General features: G+C 44.2%; 1 protein-coding gene across 1 annotated transcript in view; it reads right to left on the reverse strand.

Annotated features, from left to right (window-relative positions):
* The window catches only part of UTP20 (UTP20 small subunit processome component), a gene marked incomplete in the record, with an annotated part of 2,478,305 nt that overhangs the window by 1,882,781 nt on the left and 570,960 nt on the right, over positions 1 to 24,564 (reverse strand). Inside the window, 1 exon segment of the mRNA XM_044087776.1 lies at positions 18,652 to 18,807. Coding sequence (XP_043943711.1) covers positions 18,652 to 18,807 — 156 coding nt within the window.

The following is a 24,564-nucleotide window of genomic DNA, read 5'->3' on the forward strand; positions in this document are numbered from 1 at the left end:
AGCCTGCTACCAAAATAGGTGCCATTTTTTTTTCTCAGCACATCACACTTGGGTAAACCGAACAAAGAAAGCACTATGACTGAATTAAGATGAATTCTAGAGTAACTGGTAACTACCAACCACAGCCACTGTATAACACAGATGTGCTTATGAATCAAAAAGAAGAAAACTAAACTAAAAATTAAGTGTAAAAACTTCAGAATGAAATTTCAGTCAGTAAGTAAACGGTTCTACAATGGAGACATATATATACCTGTCAAATCAGCACTCATACACAACATACTAAAATAAGGCTACATATGCAGCTGGATCTTTGTAGCTAGAACTCTGTATATAAAAAGAAATCAAACTGTATGAATGGCTATTAAAGCAACAAGATAATCAGAAATTATAAAAGTGAAGACAAGAATATATAGCATTTAAACAGGTAAAGAAATATAATAGAGATTCTGTTTATGACCACTGAATGGCTTAATTTGTGGAACTTTAGCATTTGGCAGATCTACCTCATAGTAGGTTACAACAGTTAAAAGGGTGAAGGAGTGAAGCACACTATAAATAAGTGGGTAGGCGTCTTGCTCCCACATACAACCATGGTACTGCTTCCTATCTCCTATGATGGAATGGTTGTGTAATGGATTTATGGACAACAGGCATCACATTCAATTTTAACATCAATAACTGCAATATAATGCAAGTAGGAGAGAAGAATTTTGAATGCAAATAATGGTTTGAAAACACAGACTTACAAAACATTCATAACTAAAAGCAAAATTGATTTTTTAACATCAACATTTTGACTTTAATGAACAATACAAATATTAAAGAGTAAAGGTAATCAGGAACTTGGGTATTTTGGTTTTGGCAATCACACCTATGGATACAGAAATAATTATTCACCTTGAACATTTGGAATCGACATTTGATCGTCTGAATTTACTAAGGATATCAAGAGTTTTTAAGAGTGTAAGAAAAGTTACAAAACACTGCATTACAAGAACAGGTTACGGACCATGAAGCACTACTCACTTTAGTACAGAAGCATTAGGGCAGATGTAAAATTCCTGTAAGAAAAGGAAAAAAAAAATATTAAGGTTAACATTATCTAAAGAGATGCCAGTCTGATGGTATGAGGATTGAACATTCATCAGTGTTGTTGCTGACAGTCTGGATAAGCAGCTTGGGTGCTGAAGTGTCAGCCAGGCTACAAAAATGAGCAGCCTAGGGCCTTTAGCTTGGTTCCAGGCGCAAAATCTTTTCCATTTCTCTGAGTAGACTTTCCTGGTGCTGGGCCTCCTGGCCTCCAGAATGACATCCATAACAGCTTGTGAAAGAGGAGCTGGCTGGTTGCTTAGGTGATTTGCCATGCAGCCAAATTTAAGGTTTTGAGCTGGCTGTGTAGAATCTGACTGCCTTGCTGTGTGAGCAGATGAGGAATTTGTGGAAAAATCCATGGTGGGCCCTGGGCCATGTTCCTTAGTAGTGAGTACCAGTGCTGGCGTGGCCAGTCTGGGGCAATGAGTATCATTCAGGGTCTCTCCATCCTGACTTTCAGCAGCACCTTTGTGAGAAGGGGTAATGGAGGAAAGGCATATACTGTCAGCATTTTCCAACTGAATGAGAGTGCGTCCACTTTCCAAGCTTGATGGTGAAATGCCCTTCTGCAAAATTTTGATAGCTGATAGTTTTGGGGGTTGGCAAACAGGTCTATGTTTGGGCGCCCCCATTTTTGAGTTATCATTGTACATACTTGTGGATCCAGTTTCCACTCGTGGGGATCCATGATGTTTTTGCTTAGGTCGTCTGCCAATGTGTTCTTTTTTCCTGGCAAGAATTGAGCTTGTAATTGAACTTGGTAAGCCAGTGCTGTGCTCCACAAGGTCATTGCTTGCCTGCATAGGGGGTAGGAGTGTGTACCCCCTTGTTTATGTACCACATAACTGTGGTGTTGTCTGTCCTTATAAGCTGTCCTGGATGTAAGAGGTCCTTGAAGGCTGTCAGAGCATTCTGTACAGCTAGCATTTCTTTTTGATTTATGTGCAGATTCCTTTGATCTGCAGTCCATATATGCCTTGAACGCACCGTCCTGCCATGTGTGCCCCCCAGGCATAGTCCGATGCATCTGTTGTCATAGTTTGCCTGGCTGGGGGTAAGGTGAAAGGCTGACCCTTGTTGAGGTGACATGCCTGTGACCACCATAGAAACTCCTGTTGAAGGCAGGGAATGAGAGGCATCATTGTTTCCAAGCTGTGGCTGTGTTGAGTCCATACGTTTTTCAGGTACCATTGTAATTTCCTCATATGCAGTTTTGCAAATGGTATTAGTAGTATGCAAGATGCCATGAAGCCCAAGGCCTGCAGAATTTTTCTTGCAGGGAATTGGGTCTTTGTTGCTATTATTTTGAAATATTGAGTTAGTTGTAGTTGTTTGTCTGGCATCAGATAAGCCATCTGGGCCGTTGTATTCAGGCTGGCACCCGGGAATGTCATATTTTGTGAGGGCACTAGTTTTGATTTCTTTTCATTTACTGTGTACCCTAGGCAACTTAGGTGTTTTACAAACGTCAGATGTTTTAAAAGAGAATGTCCTTGCTTTCTGCTTGGATGAGGCAGTCGTCCAGGTATGGGTATATTTGAATTCCTCTTTGTCTGCAGTATGCAATTACTGGTGCCAGGCATTTTGTGAAGACCCTGGGCGCAGTAGATAAGCCAAAGGGCAGTGCAGAGAATTGGTAATGGGTTGAAACTGCAATGAAACGGAGGTATCTTCTGCAATTTTGTCTGATAGGGACATGCAGGTATGCCTCCTTGAGGTCCAACGTTACTAGCCAAGCTTTCTTGCCCAACATGGGAAGAAGCTGCTGTAGTATTAACATCTTGAATTTGGGTACTTGCAAGAAGGTGTTTAGAACTGAAAGGTCCAGAATTGTTCTCCAAGCATTGTCCTTTCTGGGGACTAGAACAAGCCTCGAGTAAAATCCTTGGCCTTGCTCCTGTGTAGGTACCAGCTGAATGGCTCTCATGTCTATGAGAGCTGTAATTTGTTTTTGTGCCTCTGCCCATTGATTTTGTGGCAGGTTTGGCATTCCTTTTATCCTTGGCAAGGTGTGGAAATGGAATCTGTATCCTCGTGAGATAATGTCTAGGACCCATTTGTCCTTTGTGACGATGCACCAACTGTCTGTAAAAAAAAAATGCTAATTTTCCTCCCAAGGGAGCTGCCAAGAGAGTTTTGCTTGGCAGTTTGAGGTTTAAGTCATTGCGTTTGTCTTCTAGTAGTTTGGGACCTGTCTTCTCCTCCCTTCTGTGTTGCAGTGCCCCATTGGCGAGGTTTGTAAGGGATTTGTGCTTGTCCTCTGCCCCTTGGGAGTCTGTATTTACCCCTCTGTGGTCTGTCAGAAGCTAAAACGGACCAATTTTTTGTTGGCCAATTTCTGCTGAAGCGTGTGGGTTGTACCTGTAAGAAATCTTTGACCGTCTGGATAGATTTTGCCTTATCCTCCATTTTCTTTAAAACCTCTTCTGCTTTAACCCCAAATAAGAAATCTTGCTGTAATGGTGCATCTAGTAACTTTGCTTTAACATGATCAGGCAGAGTTTGTTTCTTTAACCAACCATGTCGACGTACAACAGACCCAGTAACAGCTGCTCTACAGGAAGCTTCCAAGGAATCAAATCCACATTGTAAAGTATGATTGCCCACCTGTTCAGCTGCATGCAACAGATCCTGCATTTCCTTGAATTCAGACTGTTGTGGGTGCGTGCTCTTCTTTTGTTTTATTTGAGACATTAGGAATTGCTGGCATTTCAGGATGTGAAATTGACAATTTAATGTTCTCATAGCTAGTGCAGCTGAGGTGTAAACCTTCTTCCCCCACCTATCTAGTGCTCTGGAGTCCCTTTCAGAGGGTACAGGATTTTTAGCCATGGAAGCCTTAGCCCCTTTGGGACCCTGGGAGATTGTCTCTGGTTCAGCAACAGGGCTTTTGTAAAGGAATTTGTGTGAGTCAGGCACTCTGTAATATCTATCTGGTTTGGCTGGAGAAGGAGGCAGAGAATCTGGATTTAGACTAGATTCTAAGTAAACATCATCCACAATGTCTAAAACTGGAGGGACAGCAAGTGGTCTGTGCTGGGGGAGTAAAAGAAATTCTCGGAGCCTTTTCTTTGAGTCGGAGTAGTCCTGACCTTCCCAGTGGAAATGTTCCCTCATGGTATGTAAGGTTTCCCCAAAGGAATAGTCTTCAGGGGGAGAAGCTGAGGGAATGGAATCTTCAGCATCAAAATCTTCATAAGGGGGAAAGGAGTAATACTGTTCCTCAGAGGAGCCTGAAGAAATAGACACTTGATCAAAGGAGGCATAATCCTCCTCTTGTCTAGGCCTTTTGTTTGGGGGGGGGGGGGTTGGGAACCCCTGATGAAAGAAATCAAATCTTCAGCCATTTTAAACATCTGTTTCTTAGGCATGGGGCCTTGAACTGGAGACTGATGTGCAGCCTTTTTTGGTTTTAGAGGAGTCTTAAGCTTAGCATAAGATTTTATGGTGAGAGGAGTCGGTCTGAAGACACCTTCTGAAACTGAAGGTGTTTCCACAGCACCGTCTTCTCCTTCTGCAATGTTGTCGGCAGGGCTTAAAGAAAATGGCTGCGTCAGCCTAGAACTCTCTGCTTGAGACTCTGAAGCGGTCTGGGGTTCCAATTCTGCGGTCGCCAGGGGCTGCGTAGGCACTTCACTGAAAACCGGAGAACCGGCGACCAGCCCAGCCGAGGCCTCGGAGTCTGGCTTGGATCTAGGCTGCCTGTCTTTATCTTTGCGTTTTTTATGCACGCCGGTAGTCGGTTGCTCTGACGGCATAGTGTAATTAAATTTCCTACCGTAGTGTCATGCGAAATCAGAGCATCGCTTTATAGTTCGCTTATTGAACCTAGCACAAAACCGACAACCAGTGACGTGGTCTGGGCCTAGGCAAGGTATACAATAAGAATGAAAGTCCTTATGAGGTATTTGCTTCCCACAAGAAATGCAATTGTTAACTTTTTCTGACATCGGACTGAGGCAAGAAAAGGTTCCCCAATGAGGTACTTAGCTTTGAAGACTTTGGACTGAAATTTCGATTCGAAAATCTCAAGTGTCGGCCGACCGGCACTTGCGAACTGCTTCTGCTTCGGGCACCGTGCGGCAAGAAAGACTGAAGAAAATGGCGTCGGATGCCTCTTATATACCCCTGGAGCACTGACGTCAGGGAAGAAGCGACAGCAACCGACGCCGGACCAAGACTTTGGAATTCGGGCCGACTGCGGGACCGCCTGACGGCAGGATAACCCAAGTGTCATGACTGCAGCAGGGTAACACGATGAACATCTAGTAGAGGAGACCCGAGGGCCATTCGTGAACAAGTGCATCCCTTGCTGACTTCCCTGGAGGGGGGATTAGGGCAAAGTAGCTGCTGCATTTGGCATTCATGGATGTGGCAAAAAGGTTGCAGTAAGGCTGGCCCCATTTGACAGAAAATCACCTCCACCACTTCTTTCTTTAGGGACCACTCGTGAGGCATCAACATCGCTCTGCTGAGTTTGTCTGCTATCATGTTGGATTTCCTCGGGATGTGCGCTGCTAACAGAAAGCATTGGGAGGACGTCACCCACTGCCATACTCTCAGGGTCTCTCAGCAAAGGGGTTATGACTTGGTTCCTCCTTGTTTATGTACCAAACAACTGACATGTTGTCTATCTGTATTGCAATAGTTCACAATGGAAGAGAATCCTGAAGTGCCTGCAATGCCTGAAGCACCACTCTCATCTCTAGGACATTGATGTGCAAATGGGCCTCGTGATCCTGCCCAGTGCCTTGGACCATCTTTCCCAGATAATGCTCTGCCCCCACCCCTCACCCTATCTGGGAAACATCCATGGGTTACTGTGGCTAATGGCTGTGGAAGAACAAAGGGTCGACCTAGAGTCACATGAATGGATTGAATCCATCAGCGAAGGTCTTTTCTGTAAGATTCCGTTATCAAAATTTGGTGGGACATGGGTAATTCCTGCATAGATCATGGAGTTAACAGTAGCCACTGCAAAATTCTCATGTGCAGGCGTGTTAATGGAACTAAGTTTATTGCTGCTGCCATTGTATCCAAGACTTTCAGAACTGTTCTTGCTTGTGCTTTTTTTCTGGAAAGAAGGTTTGAGACTTGATGTCTTAGGACTTGTACTCTTTCTGGAGGAAGTTTTGCCATCAATACTGTAGTATCTAGATTTGCTCCCATAAAAAACGATATGCTGAGATGGCAAGGTAGATTTTTCATAATTTATTGCGATTCCTAGGTGAGAGCAGAGCTGTAGTGTGGTGTCTCTTGTTTTTATTAGTAGATGCTTGGTGGTGGAGGTTAGCAGCCAGTTGTCTAGATACAGAAACACTCGGAATCCTAGACATCTGAAGTGAGCTGTAAATACTACTATACACTTGGTGAACACTCTGGGGGCTGTAGTGAGACCAAAGGGCAGAGTTTGAAACTGATAGTGACTGGCTCCCAGCCGAAAGCGCAGATGACTCCTGGTTGGCCTGTCCATTTTTATGTGGTAGTACGCATCCTGAAAGTCTATAGAGCACATCCAATCACCTTTTCCCAAAAAGAGAAATATTGACTGCAGTGTTAACATCCAGAACTTTGTTTTTCTTACTGATTTGTTTAATCTACTGAGATCCAATATGGGTCGCCAGTCCCTTATTTTCTTTGAAACTAAAAAGAAAGTACAGTTTTGTACCTACCATAAATGTAGATGTCCGATAGGTATGCATCTGCAGTCTTTACATATGGGTTGTCCTGCCTCAGGCAGCCCTTCGGTCGGCCGGATTCCAAAGTCTGGGTCCGGCGTCGGCTGATGTCGCCCCTTTCCCGACGTCAGAGCGCCTGGGATATAAAACCGTCAGCCGACGCCATCTTCCTCAGTGTTTCTTGCCCCAGAAGCCAGTTGCCCTCTAAGTAAGGCTAAATTTGGAGAAATGAAAAAATTCCAAACATGCACAGTAATAAAAAACAAATACACCACAAAAGATAACCCCAGCTAGCTAAAATGAGGGATATGTACCCATAGTATATCATAGAGGGGTAGGAGGGAGGGAAAACCTGACTGCAGATGCATACCTATCGGACATCTACATTTATGGTAGGTACAAAACTGTACTATGTCCTTCAAGAATGCATCTGCAGTCCTTACATATGGGTAGAGTACCATAGCCCAGCTGGGGGTGGTAGGAACTAAGAAAAGGATGGTGTAGCTAACATGCCCTGCAGGATTGCACTAGTAAAGCCTGCTCTGGATCTGGAATATAAGGGCAAGTTGTAATGCTTGGAAAATGTATGCACGGAGCGCCATGTAGCAGCTTCTAAAATGTCCTTTGTAGCCACCCCTCTTAAGAAGGCTGCGGAGGTGGCTGTTGCTCTGGTGGAATGAGGCCTTATGTTTGCTGGCACAGCTTTTCCATGAAAAGAGTAACAGAACCAAATGCAATTTCCTATCCATTTTGAAATTGTCTGCTTGGAAATTGCTTTTCCTTGTACACCAGCAGCATATGCTACAAAGAGTTGGTCAGTTTTTCTGCAAGTCTTAGTTCTGTCCAAGTAGTAGCGCAACTGTCTGTGGATGTCCAAAGTATGCAGACGTTTTTCTCCTTTATTTTGTGGATTTGGAAAGAAGGTCGGCAGGTGAATAGCTTGGTTCAGTGAGACCCTGGATACCACCTTTGGCATGAATGAAGGATTGGTTCTCAAAGAGACTCTGTCCTGATGAAAAATGAGAAAAGGCTGTACTACCATGAGGGCCTGTAACTCAGATACTCTTCTTGCTGAGGTTATGGCTAGAAGGAAGGCAGTCTTCCAAGATCGGAATTGTAGCTCTGAAGATGCTGCTGGTTCAAATGAAGGAAGAGTTAATTTTTCCAACATGAAGTTAAGGTCCCATGTAGGCACTGGAGGTTTCCTTGGAGGGTTGATGTTTTTTATCCCTCTTAGAAACTGCCTTAGTAGAGGATGAGAGAATACAGGTGGATCAGTGTTGTACTCTGCTGAAATTGCTGAAGCATGAATTTTTATGGAGGAGTAAGAAAGGCCATTATGGAGCATTTCAGCCAAGTATTCCAGAATATGTGGAATGCTCATGACTGTCGGATCTTGACCCTTTGTGGTGTTCCAGGTACGAAATCTTTTCCATTTTGCTGAATATGCTTTTCTTGTGGAAGGACGCCGGGCTTCCACGATGATATCCTGTACCCTTTTGGATAGTTTATCCTGGGGAGGAGTCAAGGTATTTTCCAGGCTGTCAGCTGTAAGGTTTTGAGGCTGGAGTGCAGAGTCTTGTAATTGTGTTGTGTCAGTAGAAGTGGCCATTGTGGAAGAGGCCAAGGTTTCGTGCGTGACATGCTTCTTAACAGTGGGTATCAGTGTTGTCTTGGCCAGTCCGGGGCTATCAGAATTACTTTTGGTTGCTCTGTCCTGATCTTCAGTAAGACCTTGGCCATCAGTGGCAGCGGTAGGAATGCATATACTGTTAGAGTATTCCAGCTGAAGGAGAGGGCGTCCACTTTCCATGCTTGAGGATGGTATGTCCTTGTGCAGAATTTCCTTAGTTGATGGTTGTGGTGGGAGGCAAAAAGGTCTATGTCCGGCCTTCCCCATGATTTTGTTATCTGGAGAAAGATATCTGGGTGCAACATCCATTCGTGTGGATCCATGATGTTTCTGCTCAGGCTGTCCGCCAGTACATTGTCTTTTCCTGGTACGAACTGGGATTGTAGCTCTATATTGAGTTTTAAGGAAAGCTCCCACAGATTCATCGCCAGCCTGCAAAGAGGGTATGAATGGGTACCTCCTTGCTTGTTTATGTACCACATAACTGTGGTATTGTCTGTCTTTATTAACAGGTGACCTTGGTGCAGGAAGTGCTTGAAGGCCTTGATGGAATGTATCACTGCCAGCATTTCCTTTTGGTTGATGTGCAGATGCAATTCTTTTTGTGCCCATTGTCCTTGAATGCATCTGCCCTCCATGTGTGCTCCCCATCCATGATCTGAGGCGTTCGTTGTAATGGTTTGGCTGGTATGTGGCTTGCTGAAAGGCAGGCCCATGTTTGACTGGCTTGCTTTTGCCCACCACAAGAATTCCTTTTGAAGGCATGGAATGAGGGGGATCAGAGATTCTAGGCTGTGACTGTTCTGAGACCATAGACTCCTTAGGTACCATTGTAGTTTCCTCATATGCAGCCTTGCTTGTGGAATCAGAAGAATGCAAGATGCCATGTAACCCAGGGCCTGCAGGATTTTCCTTGCAGTTAGCTGGGTTTGTGTTGTCAGATTCCTGAAATAATCCAGTAGTTGTGCTTGTTTTTCTTCTGTGAGAAAAGCCATCTGGGTGTTTGTATCCAGTTTTGCACCCAGGAAAATTATTTGTTGGGATGGAACAAGTCTTGATTTCTGAATGTAGACTGTGTATCCCAAGGCCTGTAGTAGTCGGATGGCATAGTTTAAGTGTTTTACCAGTGTTTGCTGGCTGTCCGCTTGTATGAGGGCAGTCGTCCAGGTATGGGTATATTTGAATCCCCTGAAGTCTGCAATGTGCAATTACTGATGCCAGGCATTTCGTGAATACTCTGGATGCAGTAGATAAGCCAAATGGCAATGCTCAGAATTGATAATGCTCTGAACTTGCAAGAAATCTGAGGTGTCTTCTGCAACTTTGTCTGATAGGGACATGCAGGTATGCCTCCTTGAGGTCTAGAGTTACCAGCCATGACCCCTTGGCCAGCATGGGAAGGAGTTGCTGTAAGGTCAGCATTTTGAATTTTGGCACAATGAGGTAAGTATTCAGTGCGGACACGTCCAGAAGAGGCCTCCATTGCTTTTCTTTTCTTGGAACAAGGAAAAGTCTGGAATAAAATCCTTGGCCTTGTTCTGTGAGAGGAACCCTTTCTATTGCTTTCATTTGTAGTAGTTTGGAAATTTGTTTTAAAGCCTCTGCCCTTTGGTTTGGTGGCAGGTTCGGCATGCCTTGTCTTTTTGGTAATGTATGAAAGTGGAACCTGTATCCTTTGTCTATTATTTGCAGTGTCCATTTGTCTTTTGTAATACTGTGCCAATTTTTTGAGAATAAAGATAGCTTTCTGCCCAAAGGTGCTTCCAATTGAGACCTGGTTGGCGGGGACAAAGTCAAGTCATTGAGATGGTCCTTGTGTAATAGTTGTAGGCCCTGCAGTACCTCTCTGGTTAGGAGCCTGCCATTGATGCCCTCTGTAGGAGCCCCGAGCTTGCCCTCTACCTCTGGCACATCTGTTTCTGCCTCTTTGAGATCTGTCTGTGTCCGGAAAGGACCAATTCTTAGAAGGCCAATTTCTGCTGAATCTTGGTGGCTGGACCTGGAGAAAATCTTTGACTGTTTGTACTGATTTAGCCTTTTCCTCAAATTTCTTTAAGACCTCTTGAGCCGAGGATCCAAATAACTTTTGTTTTTCCAGCGGAGCATCCAGTAGCTTTGCTTTAACATGGTCTGGCAGAGTTTGTTCCTTCAGCCAAGCATGTCTACGTATGACTGCACCTGTCATTGCTGACCTACATGAAGCTTCCAATGCATCATAACCACACTGCAAGAAATGTTTGCTAACCTGTTGAGAGTTATGTACCAGATCCTGAAGTGCCTTGCGATCTAGGGGTTCAGGCGAAGAAAGTTTTTTATGCAATTCATCTAACAAATACTCTTGGTACTGCATCATATGGAATTGACAATTTAATGCCCTCATAGAAAGAGTGGAAGAAGTATACACTTTTTTACCCCATCTCTCTAAAGCCCTGGACTTCCTTTCAGAAGGAAGAGGATTTTTTGTAGTGGTGGTTGCAACCCTTTTAGGGCCCTGAGAAATAGTTTCTGGGTCAGCAGAGTGGCCCTTGTAAAGGAAATGATGCGAGTCCGGGACCCTGTAGTACCTATCGGGCTTGATAGGAGCCGGAGGAAGGGAGTCTGGAGAAGTACTAGATGCAGAGTACACATCATCAATGACATTTAAAACAGGAGGAATAGCCAAAGGTCTATGCTGAGGTAAATGCAAAAAAGTCCTTAACCTCTTTCTGGAATCAGAGAATTCCTGGCCCTGCCATTTGAAATGCTCTCTCATGGAGTGAAGTGTCTCCCCAAAGGACAACTCTTCTGGAGGAGAGGCCGAGGGAATAGATTCCTCTGCATCAGAATCCTCGTAGGCCGTAAAAGCCTCCTCCTGGTAGTCTGATAGAGCAGAGTCATCTGAGGCCTCATCAGAAGACTGGGGATCTGTGTGCTCAACCCTGGGCCTTTTGTCTAGAGGAGGTTGAGAGCCCCTAATTAAGGAAATAAGGTCCTCAGCTAGACTTAAAATCTGTGAACCTGTAGTGGATCCCTGAGGAATAGCCTTGGGAGGGAGAGATTTTGGTTGTTTAGCAGCTTTAGCACGGGTAAATGCCTTAATGGACATGGATGCAGGAGGCCTGGCTGCCCCACATGCTGGAGTGGTTTGATCTAGAGGAATGGTGTCGGTTGTCTCCAGAGCACCGGTTTCAAAGGGGAATTCTATGACAGACTCAGAGGAGGCCTCCGGGACCGAGGTTGTCGGTTGTGCAGTTTCGTTGGTCAGAAGCACCAAGGATTCCTTTTCAGCAGAAACCGAGACACTCGCGGTAGGCCTAGCCGTGATTTTTGCCGAAACCACGGACCGCGTGTGTCGGTCCTTGTCCTTCCGTTTTTTGGTTAAATGAGTAGTCGGAAGCTCCGACGGCATCTTGTAACAGTAACTATCCCCAAAAAATTCCTCTGCAAACTCCGACAGACGCCTAAGAGTGCGTCTATTGAAGGATGCACAGGCTGCGCAGGCCGAGACGTCGTGGTCTGGGCCTAGGCAGGGGAGGCAGTAAGAGTGGAAATCCTTATGAGGTATTTGTTTCCCACAAGTTAAACAATTATTAACTTTAACCGTTTGATCTGACATCGGCTGAGGCAAGAAAGAGTCCCCAACGGGTACCAGCTTTGAAGTCTTCGGTTAGCTGAAATTACAGGAGCTGGCCGACCGGCACTTACGAACTGCTTCTGCTTCAGGCACCGTGCGGCAAGAAAGACTGAGGAAGATGGCATCGGCTGACGTTTTTATATCCCAGGCGCTCTGACGTCGGGAAAGGGGCAACATCAGCCGACGCCGGACCCAGACTTTGGAATCCGGCCGACCGAAGGGCTGCCTGACGCAGGACAACCCATATGTAAGGACTGCAGATGCATCCTTGAAGGACATCCTTGAGTAAGGTCCGGATCCTATTTGGTCTGCAGGGACTGTCTGGATGACTCTTTTGTCTAGCAACTTTTGAATTTCTAGAGTTGCCTGCTCCCTTTGACTGGGTGGAATGTCCGGGATGTTCTTTTATGTTTGGGATGGGGAAGGAAAAGGGTATGAAGTAGCCTTTGGATACGATGCTTTGTACCCACTTGTCCTTTGTTATTTCTAGCCAGGTTTCTGGTTACAAAGCTAAGCAAACCCCGACTGCCTCCAGAGATGGACCATGGAAAACTTCCCTTTCGCCTTGATTTTGGGGACCCCCCTCTGCCATGTGTTTGGCGTCTTCCTTTACTGCTTTCCCCCTCTGCCCCTGCAGGAAGGATCACCACGTGTGTCCTGAAAAACTCTGGGATTTTTGGAACCACATTTTTCCTCCCTTTTGACCTTTCGAATAAGGTCTAGAAGGCAGGGAAAAATGGACTCCTACGGCAGACAGTTTTTTTCCCTTCTTGCTCACACCTGGTCAGCGTGTCTGACTTTTGGCCTGAACAAGGACAAGCCATCAAAAGGGGCATTCACAAAGGAAGACTTAAAGGGCTCCGCAAAGTCACACAAGCATATCCAAGAATGTCTCCTTAGGGAAATTCCTGAACCCGCTGCCCTGCTCGCGCCATGTGCTGCATAACAAATAAGCCTCACGGAGGAGTTAACCACACAGTTTAAGGTGGAAAACTGAGAGGAAACCTTGTCTGCTACTCCTGCAGCTACTGAACCTTGAAGAACATCTCCTAGCTCTTTTAGGAGATCTCCCTGTAACCTAGTAAAGTGAGTTAGACAATTCAGCTGAGAGCAAAGGTCGCTGCACTTTCCATATCTGTCCATCATGCGAAACTCCTTGTTTGTTGGATGGACAGATGACATCTCTGAAAGTTCCTTTTTGGTGGCTGCCGCCACCACCATAGCGTCTACTGGGACACCCTTGGTGAGAAACTCCCTGTCTGAAGATGCAGTAATAAATCTGTTTAGCCTCAGAGGAGCAGGTTCCATTGAGTCTGGAGACTCCCATGCCTTCTAACTACCTCCATGAGCTCGTTGAAGGGCGGAGACACCCAAGTGGTGGAAGGGTGAGACCCAAAAGCCTTCAGGTATACAGACTCCTCAGAAGGGTTGATGGGCTTTCAGCCACCTCTCTGTTTAAGAATCTCCAGGATGTCTGCGAGAGAGACACCCTCAGAGGGCAACCGTGGAGACCCTTCTGACTCATCAAGGTCTGCATCAGATGTGATGGGCTCCTCTGGGGAGTCTAAATGCTTCCTCTTGCAAAGTCTCTTCTGAGGGACCTCTTCAGAAGGGAATTCTGGAGAGGTCTCGGAAGACAAAGGTTCACCCAATGGGGCATCCTGAGGTCTACTGTCTCCACGTGTCTGAGGATGCAGGGGGCAGAGAAAAACACCGGTGCTTTCGAGGGAAGAATGTCAGGACCAGAGAGTGGACCTGTCTGTGGAGACAGCATTCTCCTCATCACCTTGAAAGACCCGGCCCCTGATCCGAGGAAACTTCAAGCTCCGAAGAGCCAGAAGGCATCCCCAGTACCAAGGGGGTTGGCTCAGAAGCCGATGTAGGAGCCGATCTCTCCCACACACAGGCCCCAAGAGACAAGTTTGGATCAGACAACCATCCAGTCCGAGTCCCCTCCCCGGACCCGACCGGAGAGAGTCGGCCCTTAGACTCCTCGAGTTCAGATGGAAGTCGGGCCCAAAGATCCTGGGATAAGTCTCAGCACAAATGATTCCACTACAATCGGCTCCTCTGGCTCCAAGTTCCCAGGTTGGCTCAGTGGAGAAATAGATGAAGGGGTAGTCTTGGTCAGTTCCGAATCTCTCTGGGTTGGAGTAAACAGCAGTTTGGCAAACGCTGGGGTCATCAAAAACCTCCGCACCACACAATCCAAGTCATCATCAGAAAGGCTCCTGGAGGACAGACAGGAGGGAGCAGAAGATCTGGCTGACTGCAGCAAAGGAGATCTCAAGGTCGGAGAAACTGGTTCCAATTCTGGGGAATGGCTCCATAAGTGAAACCCCATTGGCACCAACACAGAAGCAGCAGATGAAAGACTTTTTGGGCCCAGCAGTCTTCGGATCTGGAGAAGCTATTTTTGTCAGTTTTCCAACTGACTCTGATTGAGCTAAAGGAGATGACCTCTTTCCTGACTTCTCAGACTTAGAAGAAGGAGATGTGGTCAATTTAGAAGTGCTCAGACCTTCTTCAAGAGCTTCAAAGAAGGGGGTCTTCAGTAAACCTCTCACAATGAGCTTATTTTTCCTCTCAAGTAACACCCTATGGCTGAATGAGTGACAAATAGCCCAAGATAGTGTAACCATCAGTAATAGACATTTTTTAGTTACACTTCCTACATTTTTGAACCCCGAGGGTCTACTTTCCTTAGGTTCCTTAGACATGTCATATTAACTTCAAAAATAGCATTAACAACAACAATGACAATAATAATCACAACAGGAGAACGATAACTATCAAAACTATTTTTTTTTACTAAAAGCCCTCTCAAACTCAGGAACCCCACACAGCCTTCCTGAAGACACTGGAGAGTATGAATGTCTCTCCAAATACCATCATTTTGGGAGACTTCAACTACCCAAACATAGACTGGGAACATTACTCAAGCCCCAACACCCTAGCCCAAAGGTTCCTAGAATTCATAAACTCAAATGCAATGGAACAACTAGTCACCATTCCCACAAGAGGAGACAATATACTAGACCTGATCATCACAAACATGGGGACAAAATGCTCCACACCGGAAGTATATCCCTCTTTGGTAAGATCCGACCATAAATTAATCTCACTGGAAATCCACATCCCGCCCCCCCCCCCTGCACAAAAGACCACAGTGAAGAACTTCTCAAAAGCAAACTTCACACTTCTTAAGACTGAAGTGGTATCCTTCAAGGCCCCTGGGCCAGTGGAAACCACAACCCACACTGCTGAATCCTTTGCAAATGCCTTCTATGGGCACCTTCAAGAATGCATGGATCATGCAATCCCACATAAAACCAAGACCTATTCCCCCAAAGGCAGGTGCCCGGTCTGGTGGACCCCAGCCATAAACAAACTTTACAACAGGAGGAGGAAGCTACTACATGACAGAGCAAAATACCTAAAAGGGAAGGAGTCTCTGATCAGTACTAGCAAAAAACTACGATCACTCATAAAATCATCCAAGGCCAACTTTGAGAGAAAAATCGCAAAAGACACAAAAGACAATCACAAGGCCTTCTTTAGCTATGTTAGAAACCTGGGTGGAAACTCCCAGATATGCTCAGAGTTAGTCCAAAATGACACAAAATACACTGAACCCACTGACATTGCCAACATTCTGGCAGACAGGTTCAGTGCACATTTCTCTTCCCCCTCCCCCCCAAAAGGAGAAATAACTATCCCAGCAGAGTGTAGCCTCCCTAACATCTCAGATGCCCAGGTGAGAGCCGCCCTCTCTAAAGCTAAAAACACAGCATCAATGGGACCGGATGGTGTCCCGGGCTGTGTGCTACATGAACTCCAAGAGGAACTAAACCCACACATAAGGCTGCTGTTTAACCTTAGCCTTACTACAGGATACGTACCCAAAGAGTGGCGTACGGCAACAGTGGTCCCACTTCACAAAGGCGGTGCCTCTACAGACCCTGGAAATTACCGCCCCATAAGCTTGACGAGCCTGGTCTGCAAAGCTATGGAGAGGATCATTATGGAACTCATAAACAAAGACATTGGGGACCTACAGACATTGGATCCTACTCAATTTGGCTTTGTCAAGGGCAGATCCTGCCTTTTGAACTTGGTCGACTTTTTTGAAACAGTCACTAAGGCCATTGATGAGGGTAAGGCAGTTCACACAGCCTACCTTGACCTTGCAAAAGCCTTTGACACAATACCCCACTTGGGCATCATAGACAAACTCACCAGCTTAAATGTAAACCCATATGTCACAAGATGGGTTGCAAACTGGCTCTAGGACAGAACCCACAGGGTCAGAGTTGCTGGAGCTATGTCAGACTCTAATCCAGTCACAAGCGGTGTCCCACAGGGCTCAGTCCTGGGACCCCTCTTGTTCGGCATTTATTTTTCCGAAGTACAGGCAAACATAGGAGGATTGTGGCTGACAAAGTTCGCAGATGACTGCAAACTGGGCGCCATAATTGATACTCCAGCGGACACAAACATCCTTCAGAGAGGCCTCATAGAAATGGATAATTGGTGCCAGAGCTATGGCCTTAAGCTGAACGCCAAAAAATGTATAGTCATACCCTTTGGGAAAAACAAGGTACCGACAAATTACCACATAGGCGGTAATCCATTAACGGAAGAGGTAATCAGGGACCTAGGGACCCAGGTTGACAGTAACCTCTCATTTGACACTCACATTGCCAAAGTGGTTAGGAAGACCTTCTATATTGCCCACCTTATCATGAAGGGTTTCACATCTAGATCAAGAGAGGTCATTGTGCTCCTGTACTCTTCTCTTATCAGGCCAATGATTGAGTACAATGCCCCATTTGGGATGTATCTCACCCGACACCTGCAGCAGTTGGAAAGACCCCAAAAGTTCCTCACCAAGAGGATAAAGGGTCTTAAACATATGTCATATGCTGCCCGACTGAAAAAACGCCAGCTCTATTCAGTCGCATACCGCCTACTCAGAGGTGATCTGTGCCTGACGTACAAGGCCATGTCCAATCCTGAATTAATGGACATGCTCCACCTCAGAAAATCCAAATCCATCAGAGCCACGGGAACAAGTGTCTTAAACCTCAACACAGAAATAAATAGGACGTACTGGAGGGACAGATTCATAACCCAGAGGCTCCCTACACTCTGGAACAGAATCCCAGTCCATGTTAGGCAGAGCCCCTCACTGACTCTATTCAAGAGAAATCTCAACGAGTGGATGGGAGATCGTAGGTTTACCCCGGGGGTCATCTCTGTGTCACTACTAGACAGAGGCATAGTAAACTAAACCCTAAAAGGGCATAGTATTCTCATCCTAAGGGGTGGTGTAAGCCACATACACTCTGGCTAGGCTTATAAATGCCTTAGGGCAGATAGCCTAGTACGAACCTATGAACCTAAAAGAGCAACTTTAAAATTTACAGCAGAAAAAGTGGCAGCCCTCTAACTCAAACGGGCAGTGGCAGCCCTCTAATTTAAATGAAATGACACTTAAGATAATGGGGGAAAACATAAAACAATTCACACTACAAAACTCTCTAACTTAAACAAGCTTGTAATAACAAAACTACCAAAAGAAGCCCTCTAACTAAAATGGGCTTAAGGTAATAAGCTACAGCCAGAATAGGGAGGGGAAAAAGGCCTAGTGGAAGAACAGACGACGGCCAAAAGCAAAAACCACAACAGCGAACACTCTAAACTAACCAATAAGCTAACAAATTCTAGTATATTCTAACATTTAAATTCAAGAGTACAAACTATTGAATAATAAGTAAAGAAATTTCCCACTTAACCAGAGCCAAAATGGAGTCACCCGATCTGTTTAGTGGCAAGTGAGATCTGGGGGAAGCTTTCCTAGGATATGATGGGATAGGATACAGCCGCAAGCATTTGTATAGGCCGAGTCAGAACCAAGGATTGGTTCTGAACCCAACCAGTGAAGAATGAAGGCGAGATAGGACAACATCACATCTGCAGTTATCCGGCATCTACGAATCCCCATGGGTGTCGGTTAATTGAGAGTTTACTGTATGTATACTGCATAAAAGACGGGAATGATAGACTACTACAATGTGTAACAGTGCTAACTTTTGTTACCTTAAACAATAACTACTGAGTTCTGCAGTATTTAGATAAAATATGATTAAATTTAATGCTAATAACTATGCTAAACTTTATTATGAACTTCCTAAAACATATGTATCAAAATAATAGTTCTGTTCCTGGCTCTGTCAGATAATGGTGCCTCTTTATCCCTAATGACATGATGCACAGAATGTGCCAGTCAGTCAGTCAAATGTAAGTACAGACAAAAATCTATGGAGTCATAAAACCTGAAAGGTATAGCATTTAGTACAAATTAACACAGTGTTAAATTATGGCTACAAGAATATGTAAAACAAGCACTTTTTTTTTTGGGGGGGGGGGGGGAGTGCTGATGTTTTCTTTCAAAAGAACTTTTAGTGGTAATAAATGACAAAATGAGATACTGAAGAGAAATAAATATGTCACGAATAGGGTAAAAATGTCATTTAAGAAATAAGCAGAGTTCTAATACTACAGCATTTACTCTAGAGTAGACGCATCACATATACTGCAGAGTCAGTAAAATAGAACCATTACTGTACCGAATATGAGGAAGGACAACAAGAGCAGCCCATATCACAGACAGATCTGGATCAACTTCTTCCTTCTGGAATTTAATTAAAGATAATATGTAATCCAACACTGTTAAATGAGCTTCTTGGCTTTGTTTTTCAGTCTGTGCATTCCTGCTGTTAACCCTGAAAAAAATTAAACAGATTTACAGAAGTTTGGTTAAGATGCATAAAATTCAAGGCTTTTGTAAGCCAGTGCTATGTAGATACAGATCACCTTAGAAAGATGCAAGTTCAAGCAACATTATACATTAATACACTATTACTGTTAATCTAACTTGCTATTAATGAGTCAAACACATCATGTCTGAAATCAGCAAATTAATTTCACTAATTTGCATATGCACTGACTGAATAAATGCCAGACAGTTACTGATACAGAATAAATGTGCATGGTAGGTTTCTTCCCTGACCATTTTATTACACATTACAAATTATGTAAAGAATGAAAATTTAAATGTGTGAAATGTATAAAATTGAACGTACAGGCAGACTACATTTGTTTGTTCTGTTATTGTGCTGTTGACTCATCCATTGCAAATCCTTACCAATGCCCATGAGGAGCTTAAATTCACTAACAAAAATGTATCCAACTTTCAGTGAGGAAATGCTACTTAATTTGTTTGTGTCTTTCGGCTTTTCCCGGTTAGGGGTCGCCACAGCGGAACTCCGGTCCGCTAATGATTGGCAGTAGATTTTTACGTACTGGCTTGCCGGGCCTAACGTACAACCTTCAACGAAGGAACGCCCATTCACGCATGTCGCTACACAGAAGACGCTTTATCTGAGAATCAAACGGGCAACGTCTAACTGTGAGGTGACAACGTTACCGCAGCAGCACCACCGCAGTCTACTTTGCTTTGAGAATATTTAAGAAAAACATAAAATTTAAAATTATGGACTTCAACTACAGTACATCTATCTGCACTTGAAAAAACATAAAAAATGCCAATCACTTTAATGTTAAGCAACATTAAAGTGATTGTACTTTGCAGCACAAGACTATGTTAACTGCATTTTAACACCAAAGTATCAACACTGTTCATACAGATTTCTTGCACAAAACTACAGAATTTCACTTGAACAGAATAAATTATGCAATATATAGCACTATTACTATAACATCTGCATGATCCAATATGTGAAATGGATGTACTAAATAAATGTTTTGTATAAAGCAATGTGGAGGGGTCAAAGTTTTAGATATGAAGATCACTACTTGAAGTCAACGTCCCAAAAAATAAAACCATTACCAAGGCACAGGATATCCTAAACTATTATCGTACAAGAGAATCCTGTTAAACAAAAACTAAACTTAACTGCTACTACAAAAAAAAAAATCCTGTTAAAATGGAAGAAATTCACTGCAATGTCATGTTAATGTTGTTGTTGTTGGGTCGCCACAGTGGAACTCCGGTCCACTAATGATTGGCAGTAGATTTTTACGTGCCAAGTTGCCGTCCCTGACACACAACCTTCAACAAAGGTATGCCCATTCACGCATGTCTCCACACAGAAGATGCTGTAGCTGAGAATCAAACTGGACAACGTCTTACTGTGAGGCGACAACGCTACCGCAACGCCACCACCGCAGTAGCAATGTCATGTTAATACTGTTGACAAAATGCCAAGCAGCACTTAAAGTGCTGCAATCCCCTTTCAGAAAAGGCAGTGAGAAGCAGGATCAGCTGACTGGGATGGTTTTGAAGATCTGGCATAATCATATGTCTTTATATACCACCTTATTCTTCATCAAAGCAATTTCAGCCAAATTTAATCTGGATGATGTGAAAGCAAGCATACAAGTATGGATGATGGACATATGCCACTATTCTCTGCAGAACTGCCCTGCAACACCATCTCTGGCCCTCTGCACTTCAAGCTGGGAAAGTTGTAATACTCAGTAAAAGTACAGTAGACTTCCTCTTATCTGGTCTTGTTGAGACCGAACCTTAGGCTGGATAAATGAATGACTGGTTAATCAGAAAAAGCATACAAAACAATATTTATAGGTCATAAATCAGCTAGAACAACAGGAGTTGTGTTAGTATGCATTTTTCTAATGACTATGAAGTCTAAAACCCAAATGTCTGTCATTATTTAGCCAAGAGGAGAAGGAACTGTTTTCTCTGTTGTCTTTTGCTAGGACTACAGCAGAAATTTGATGGCTGATTAAAGAGGAGGCAGGTTAAAGACAGGCCAAATAAGAGGGAGTCTACTGTATGCAGTTTTAAGAAGGCAGCTACTCTGCATATTTCCTTAACCAATCTCAGCTTTGACTATAATGTTTTATTGCAAAGGGTTTCACAAAATGTATGAAATTCAATCATTTTTAATAAAAAATAAGAGAATATACCAAACAAAATAAATTTCGAAATACAGAAAAAAGGAATCGGTTAAGATGTTTACGTGAACAATAACATGCAAGCATTAAGATAATAACAGTAGTAAACAAAATAAAAATTCAGATCAAGAAATTCAGTAGTTTAAAATCACAGTTAAACAACTAGACCAAAATCTGCTCAGGAACTAAACCCAATCTTGCAGATTACAGTTATAGATGGACCAGGCTGCTCTGATCATATCGAAGATTGCACACAGTGAAAAGTTGTGGAGTACCTGAATAAAATAAACCAAATCTGTCTGGGTCAAACAAGGATTTATAAACATCCCTTTGGTTCTGTCCTCCAGAACAGAGAGAAATAGTAATTGAATCTTCTCCCTCAATGAAGGGGCCAGGTGATTAAATGAAATAAACCCAAGGGCCTGGCATGAATAAGTAAAATTCTGACAACTTTGTAAAGACAGCTCTGGTGAAGAGATTGATTTCAGGCCTATCCCATGGTTGATGTGGTTGTTCTAACACACTGACCAAAAAGTACAGTTTTGTACCTACCATAAATGTAGATGTTCGAGTGCTAATACAGCTGCAGTCATAACAGATGAGTTTTCCTGCCGTCAGGCAGGTCCTCGGTCAGCCGAATTCCAAAGTCTAGGTCCGGCGTCGGTTGTCGTCGCTTCTTCCCTGACGTCAGTGCGACAGGGGTATAAAAGAACCAGCCGACGCCATTTTCTTCAGTTTTTCTTGCCCCAGATGTCAGGTGCCCCCAGAAGGAAGGCAATACATAAATTTATGCAATAATGCAATGCAGTATAATCAAAAAACAGTAGTTGCAAGCAAATACACCATAAAAGAATACCCCAATCAGGTTGTATGAGGAGGTGTTAGCCATAAGGCCTGTTCCAGAGGGGAAGGACGGAGGGAAACTTGGACTGCAGCTGTATTAGCACTCAAACATCTACATTTACGGTAGGTACAAAACTGTACTATGTTCATCGTGCATACAGCTGCAGTCATAATAGATGGGTAGAATCCCAAAGCTATAATAAGGGTGGTAGGCACTAGGTGGAACTAGGAGGAGCCAGGATGCCCTGCAAAACTGCAGTGGCAAAACCTGCTCTAGATTTAGAGTATAAAGGCAGGTGATAGTGCTTGGAGAAAGTATGCACAGAACTCCAAGTGGCAGCTTCCAAAATATCTTTGGTAGGAACCCCCCTGACGAAAGCTGCAGAGGTAGCTGTGGCCCTAGTGGAGTGAGACCTTATGCCTGCAGGTACAGTTTTACCATGAAGAGAGTAACAAAAGCGTATGCAGTGGGCTATCCATTTTGAGATTGTCTGTTTGGAAATAGGCTTCCCTTGAGCCCCTGTAGCATAGGACACAAAGAGTTGCTCAGATTTTCTGAAAGGCTTTGTTCTGTCCAAATAATAACGTAGTTGCCAGTGAATGTCCAAAGAATGTAGTAGCCTCTCCCCTTTGTTTTGAGGATTGGGGTAAAAGGTAGGTAAGTGGATAGCCTGATTTAAGGCTACCCTGGATACTACCTTTGGCATAAAGGAAGGGTTGGTTCGTAAGGAAACTCTGTCCTGACGGAAAATGATGACAGGTTGCACAGCCATGAGGGCTTGTAGTTCAGAAACCCTGCGAGCTGAGGTGATAGCCAGCAGGAAGGCTGTTTTCCAGGACAAATATTGTAGTTCTGTTGAGGCAGCTCACTCGAAAGGAGGCAAAGTCTGTTTCTCTAGAATGAAATTGAGATCCCAAGCAGGCACTGGTTGTTTCCTTGGGGGTTTAATATTCTTAGCCACTCTGAGGAACTGTCTTAAGAGGGGGTGAGAGAATAAAGGAGGATCAGTGTTGTAATCTGCAGAAATGGCCGAGGCATGGATTTTGATGGAAGAGAATGAAAGTCCACTGCTTAGCATCTCAGCTAGGTACTGTAATATTTGAGGTAAATTCAGTATTCCAGGGTTCTGGCCCTTTTTCTCATTCCAAGCACAAAACCATTTCCATTTGGCGGAGTAGGCTTTTCTAGCAGAAGGTCTTCTGGCCTCCAAAATGACATCCTGTACCTCCTTGGAGAGAAGGGTCTGATGTGATTTTAAGGAATCTTCCATGCGGCTAGATTGAGTGTTTTCAGCTGGCTGTGAAGAGTTTTGAAGTTGTGCTGAGTCAGTAGAAGAGGCATTAGAGGCAGGATCCATGGTGGGGAATGCGTCAGGCTCCTCAGGAGTGGGTACCAGTGTTGCCTTGGCCAGTTTGGACCGATGAGAATCATCTGTGGTCTGTCTGCTCTGGTTTTTAATAGAACTTTGGGCAGCAGAGGAAGAGGTGGAAAGGCATAAACTGTCATTGTTGTCCAACTGAAAGAGAGTGCGTCCACTTTCCAGGCCTGTGGATGAAAGGTCCTTGAGCAGAATTTTGCCAATTGGTGATTTCTGCGGGAGGCAAAGAGGTCTATGTCTGGCCTTCCCCATGCTTGAATTACCTTTGAAAAAACTTGAGGATGCAACCTCCATTCGTGTGGATCTGTCATATTTCTGCTTAGGTCGTCTGCCAGTGTGTTTTCCTTGCCTGGCAGGAACTGTGCTTGAAGCTCGATTTGCAATTTTAGAGCCATGTTCCCAAGAGACATGGCTAGCCTGCATAGGGGGTTTGAATGGGTTCCTCCCTGTTTGTTTATGTACCACATTACTGTGGTGTTGTCTGTCCTTATTAATAGCTGGCCTGGATGCAGCAGGTCTTTGAAAGCTATAATAGCATTTATTACTGCTAGCATTTCCTTTTGATTGATGTGTAGGTGCTTTTCCTTTTAGGACCATCTGCCCCGAATGCACCGATTTGTCATGTGCGCCCCCCAGGCGTAATCCGAGGCGTCTGTTGTGATGATTTGACTTGCTTGAGGCTTGCAGAATCGGAGACCTGTGTTTCTTTGGCATGCTTGAGCCCACCACAGAAATTCCTTTTGAACACATGGAATTAGTGGTATTATTGTTTCCAAGCTGTGGCTGTGCTGAGACCATAGGTTTTTCAGGTACCATTGAAGTTTCCTCATATGCAGCTTTGCACATGGGATTAGCAGGATGCAAGATGCCATGAATCCCAGAGCCTGCAGGATTTTCCTTGCAGTCAGCCTGGTGAAAGTTGCCATTTTTTTTAAGTATTGAGCTAGTTGCCCTTGTTTCTCTGGCGTGAGGTAGGCCCATCTGGGTGTTTGTATCCAAGATGGCACCCAGGAAAATTATTGTTTGAGATGGTAGTAGCCTTGATTTCTTTTTGTTGACTGTGTATCCCAGGGAATTCAACAACCTTATTACAAAAGCCAGATGTTTCAGAAGTATATGCTTGCTGTCCGCTTGGATCAGGCAGTCGTTCAGTTATGGGTATATTTGTATCCCTTGCAGTCTGCAGAAGGCAATTACTGATGCCAGGCAATTTGTGAACACTCTGGGCGCAGTAGATAAGCCAAAGGGCAATGCAGAGAATTGATAATGTGTTGAACCTGCAAGAAATCTGAGGTATCTTCTGCAATCTTGTCTGAT

This window comes from Protopterus annectens, chromosome 11.part0 (assembly GCF_019279795.1).
Source record: "Protopterus annectens isolate FY-2018-M chromosome 11.part0, PAN1.0, whole genome shotgun sequence".
In the NCBI taxonomy this organism is placed as follows: Eukaryota; Metazoa; Chordata; order Ceratodontiformes; family Protopteridae; genus Protopterus; species Protopterus annectens.